Below are 4,008 nucleotides of genomic sequence, written 5' to 3'. Positions count from 1 at the left end.
CTTGCATGGACGAAGTATGGCTGAAAAGAATGAAATATAGGAGAATCCTATTGTTAGGGAGGTAGATCTAAAGCATTTGATAAAGGCCAATTCGATACATGCGCATGCTTTAGATGAAGGGCTAATTGCTACCGGTTAAACATACCATTTGCAGTGTTTTTTGATATTTTGATCGATTTTGGCTGCAAAGGTCTACTAATTGGTTTCTCACTTACTAATTGATTGTTTTTGCATATCAATTTTTTTATTAAATTGGTTTCGTAGTAACGCACGGGCATATACCTAGTTTTTTATTAAATTATTAAATTAACTGCAACACAACAAGATACACGGACGGTGACGACGGCACACTTTTCCACAGCGCGCGCGCAACACAAACACTTGCGCTAGCTGCCGTTGCTGGCAGTGCTACAACTCTTCACCTGACTGAAAGCTACTAATACTGCATTAACCACGCCGGTGCTCACCCTTTCCGTTCAACTTAAACTCCGGCAGGGAGCGCTCAGTCGTGGTCTGGCTGGCCGTGTGGATGTTGACCAAGGCGAGGTGAGCCTAAGCGTTGCTCCGGAAGGAGCCGTACCCCCTGGCGCTGGCGCGGAGGACGATCTGGTGGTATAGCGCTGCGATCGCCGCGCCGATGAACGGGCCTACCCAGAAGATCCACTGCAGTAACATCAACCAACAAAATTGTATGAATTAGTGCTGCAATCTTGGACAATGTATGTAGGGACTAGGGACAGTGATGTAATTACCTGGTCGCTCCAGGCCTTGCTGTTGTTGTACACGACGGCGGCGCCGAGGCTCCTCGCCGGGTTGATTCCCGTGCCGGTGATCGGGATCGTCGCCAGGTGCACCATGAACACAGCGAATCCAATCGGAAGCGGCGCCAACACCTGGTGACCATGCATCTCGTTACGTTCGTCGGTACAGAAAAGAGGGAATGCACAACAGCACCACGGAAGCACAACTATGAGCGGGATCGTCACAGCTCCAAGGAGTGTGCATGGCAGATGCAGCAATTACCGGGACGTGGGAGTCGCGGGCGTTGCGCTTGGGGTCGGTGGCGGAGAAGACGGTGTACACGAGCACGAAGGTGCCGACGATCTCGGCGGCGAGCTCCGTGCCGGTGGAGTACCCGGCACTGACCTCGTTGGCGCCGCCGCCGTAGCGCGCGTAGAGTCCGCTCTGGAACCCCTTGACGAGCGCGACGCCGCAGATGGCGCCGAGGCTCTGCGCGGCCATGTACAGCAGCGCGCGCACCAGGGACACCTTCCGCGCCAGGAAGAGGCCGAAGGTGACGGCCGGGTTGATGTGGCCGCCGGAGATGCCGGCGGTGCAGTAGACGAGGATGAAGATCATGCCGCCGAACGCCCACGCGATGCCGAGGACGCCCACGCCGCCGCACGCCGCGCCGGGGCCCGACGCCGACGCGTCCGTCTGGTGCTTGTACCCGATCACGGTGGCCACGGTGATGTACAGGAACAGCAGCGTCGCCACGAACTCCGCGATCACGGCGCGGTACAGGGACCACTTGCCGAGCTCGTCGACGTCAATCAACGGTGCCGGCGGAGGGTCCGCATAGTCGCGGACGCCGCCGGCCTCCAGAGTGGACACGTCCACCTCCTTGCCCATCTGACTGAGCTGCTTGCAGGTAAGCAAGAGTGGTTAATTGAGAAGCTTTGATAGCTTGCTTGCGTTGTTGTTTTAGGACTGTCATGGAGGGTATTTATAGGGGCTTATGTAGGACAGATATGAGGGTTTAAGCGGAAATGCAATTTAAAAAAGGGATTTTTGTTGTTGTTGTTGTATGCTCATGGCCATTGGGTGACTATTCTGCGTGGGGCACAGGGGCAGGGAGTGTTTCAGTGTTTAGCTATTCATGTGGACGTCTTGCTAGTTTTACTTCCCGTTGGACTTAGGGGGTGTTTGAATGCAGTAAAACTAAGGTGTTGTTTGGTTCAAGAAATGTAACGGAAATGATAATGGTAATGGTTTACGCTCGATTACTGGCGGTAACAAGTTTGAATAGGCTGATATCACTTTTTAGTGTGATATCTGATTACGGTTAGACTAAAACAAATATGATTTAACGTTATTAGTTACCTATTACGTTATGAATATGTGAACCAAACGACACCTAATAGTTATTAGCTAAAAATTGTTAGTGGAATTAGCTAGCTAACAAATAGCTATCTAACTATTAACTAATTTACCAAAAATAGTTAATAGCTGAATTATTAGCTAATTTGTTTGGATGTCTCAACTAATTTTAGCCACTAACTATTAGCTCTAGTACATTCAAAACACTCACTTATTGTTTGAGTTTCAGTGTGGTATATCTATCTATCTATATCTATATTTGACTATATCCATTCATAAAAGAAGTTTTCATTCTAGAGAAATAAATTATCAACATCGATATATGAAGTCAAAGAATTTGTTTGCTATGTTAGTTTATCGTAATGATTGTATCTTGTACCATAGATAGAAGTATGAAGCAGAGTGTCAGAACATAATCGGTCTCGCTTTATTTGTTGCTTACCCAGGCTAGGTTGTTTGATTAGTCTCTAGTTTTGCTTGCTAGGCTAGTAATAAGATCCAAACCTAGGCTACACAACTCTTTTATTTTAGAGATATAGCAACATATCTCAAAACTGTAGTTGCACATATCTAGATATATTACTTTTGAATAAATTTTGACTAGAAAGAAATTAAGGAATTCAATTTTAAAAGTCAAAATTTTAAATCACATCCAATTAACCAATATCTTAAATGTCACGGCCGGTCCCTTTATCTAAAGTATTAAAACCTGACGCCTTTTGAGCGCTTATCCACGTTCGGCGCAGGTTCGCCCACGGCGTGCCAACGCGTGGCAGGTGTGTCGGACGCGGTTTTCTTTCTTCAATTCAACAGAAGAGCGTCGTGTCCGTGAAGATGCCGCAGTCCCGCGGTTTGGAGACCAGACCTCCCATCCACGCCACCCGTGACGCCGCTACCGGCTCCGAGCGCCGCAGATCCGATTCATGGGAGAGGATTTCCCCGGCTCTTCCTGTCCGATCTCGATTCCCCGTGCACGCGGTGGCCTCCCACGGCGCTCGCGACGGTACACGCCACGCCCACTCGTCGCCGCCATCCAAGCCTCGACGAACTGGACCGTCGGGTGCGAGGCGGCGTCCGACGGTTGGCCTATGCGCTGCCCTGCCCTCGAGGGCTCGACGCTGCTGGACCGGCGCTGGGGTTCGATGGATAGCGGCTGTCGGGGCGGACGTTCCTGCGCTCCGCAGATCCAGTTGCTGCGCTGGGGTTCGTTCGATGGAGCGCAGCTGTCGGGCCGGTCGTTCCTCCGCAGATCCGTCGCGACAGGAACGCGGTCGCCGTCCGTTGCGCTCGCGCGTACCCAGACAAGCCGCGGGGTCCGTTCCGCAGATGCGACCGCCTCCGGGTGCCGGGCGGGCCCCACATAGGCCACATCCACGGTGTACGCCAGCTTGCCTTCGGTTGATTGACGCGGGCAATGGCCTAGCTCCCAGGCGCGGTCGTCATCGCCTCGGCGTCGGATGACGCTGCTTATGTGGTCTGTGACGCCGTGTGGGTCCACGTGCAGCCTGTAAGGAAACAGCGGGTGGCCGCGTAGCCGTCGTCGTCGTACCAGTACCCATCTCTCTCGCTCCCATGCCTCACCAGTGACAGGCATGGCTCCGCGCTTTGTGCTGCACGACGGTGAGTACTTTCCTCCCTTTTTAATATTTTCTTCCCTCTCTCCTCAATTCATGTTTGCCTTATTAGGTCCTGGAACCGATAGCTTCTCCAGCCCGTCTTTATCGTTGTTCGCCACTTTAGTTTGGGCACCCACCGTCGTCATGGGAGCGTGTGGTCTGCTCCTGCTGCCGGCCGCCTCGTAGACATTGTCTGTGACTCCGTAAGTCCACGTTTGCTCTGCTTCTGGGTGCCGGCAGCAGGAGGACGGTGGGTGTGCACGTCATTCTCCTTTTAGCTACGCTATATTTT

At 52.0% G+C, this 4,008-nt stretch overlaps 1 protein-coding gene across 1 annotated transcript; it reads right to left on the bottom strand.

Moving 5' to 3' along the window:
* Positions 1-291: 291 nt before the first annotated feature.
* LOC103647293 (aquaporin PIP2-6-like) lies at positions 292-1,683 on the bottom strand. The gene is made up of 3 exons (XM_008671841.2): positions 1,024-1,683; positions 753-893; positions 292-663 (listed from the first exon to the last, which is right to left on the bottom strand). The coding sequence occupies exons 1-3, from the start codon at positions 1,630-1,632 to the stop codon at positions 553-555; spliced, it is 861 nt and encodes a 286-aa protein (XP_008670063.1). The 5' UTR covers positions 1,633-1,683; the 3' UTR covers positions 292-552.
* Between the last annotated feature and the right edge of the window lie 2,325 nt (positions 1,684-4,008).

The sequence above is a fragment of the Zea mays genome, chromosome 2 (genome assembly GCF_902167145.1).
Source record: "Zea mays cultivar B73 chromosome 2, Zm-B73-REFERENCE-NAM-5.0, whole genome shotgun sequence".
Classification (NCBI taxonomy): Eukaryota; Viridiplantae; Streptophyta; class Magnoliopsida; order Poales; family Poaceae; genus Zea; species Zea mays.
This window is presented reverse-complemented; position numbering and strand designations above follow the sequence as displayed.

Excerpts from the sequence above, each read along its gene's own strand:
- LOC103647293 (XM_008671841.2), bottom strand. The coding sequence starts at position 1,632 with ATGGGCAAGGAGGTGGACGTGTCCACTCTGGAGGCCGGCGGCGTCCGC. Across the intron at positions 894-1,023 it reads CCCGCGACTCCCACGTCCCG|GTGTTGGCGCCGCTTCCGAT; the intron begins GTAATTGCTGCA and ends CATGGTCACCAG. Across the intron at positions 664-752 it reads GCAAGGCCTGGAGCGACCAG|TGGATCTTCTGGGTAGGCCC; the intron begins GTAATTACATCA and ends ATGTTACTGCAG.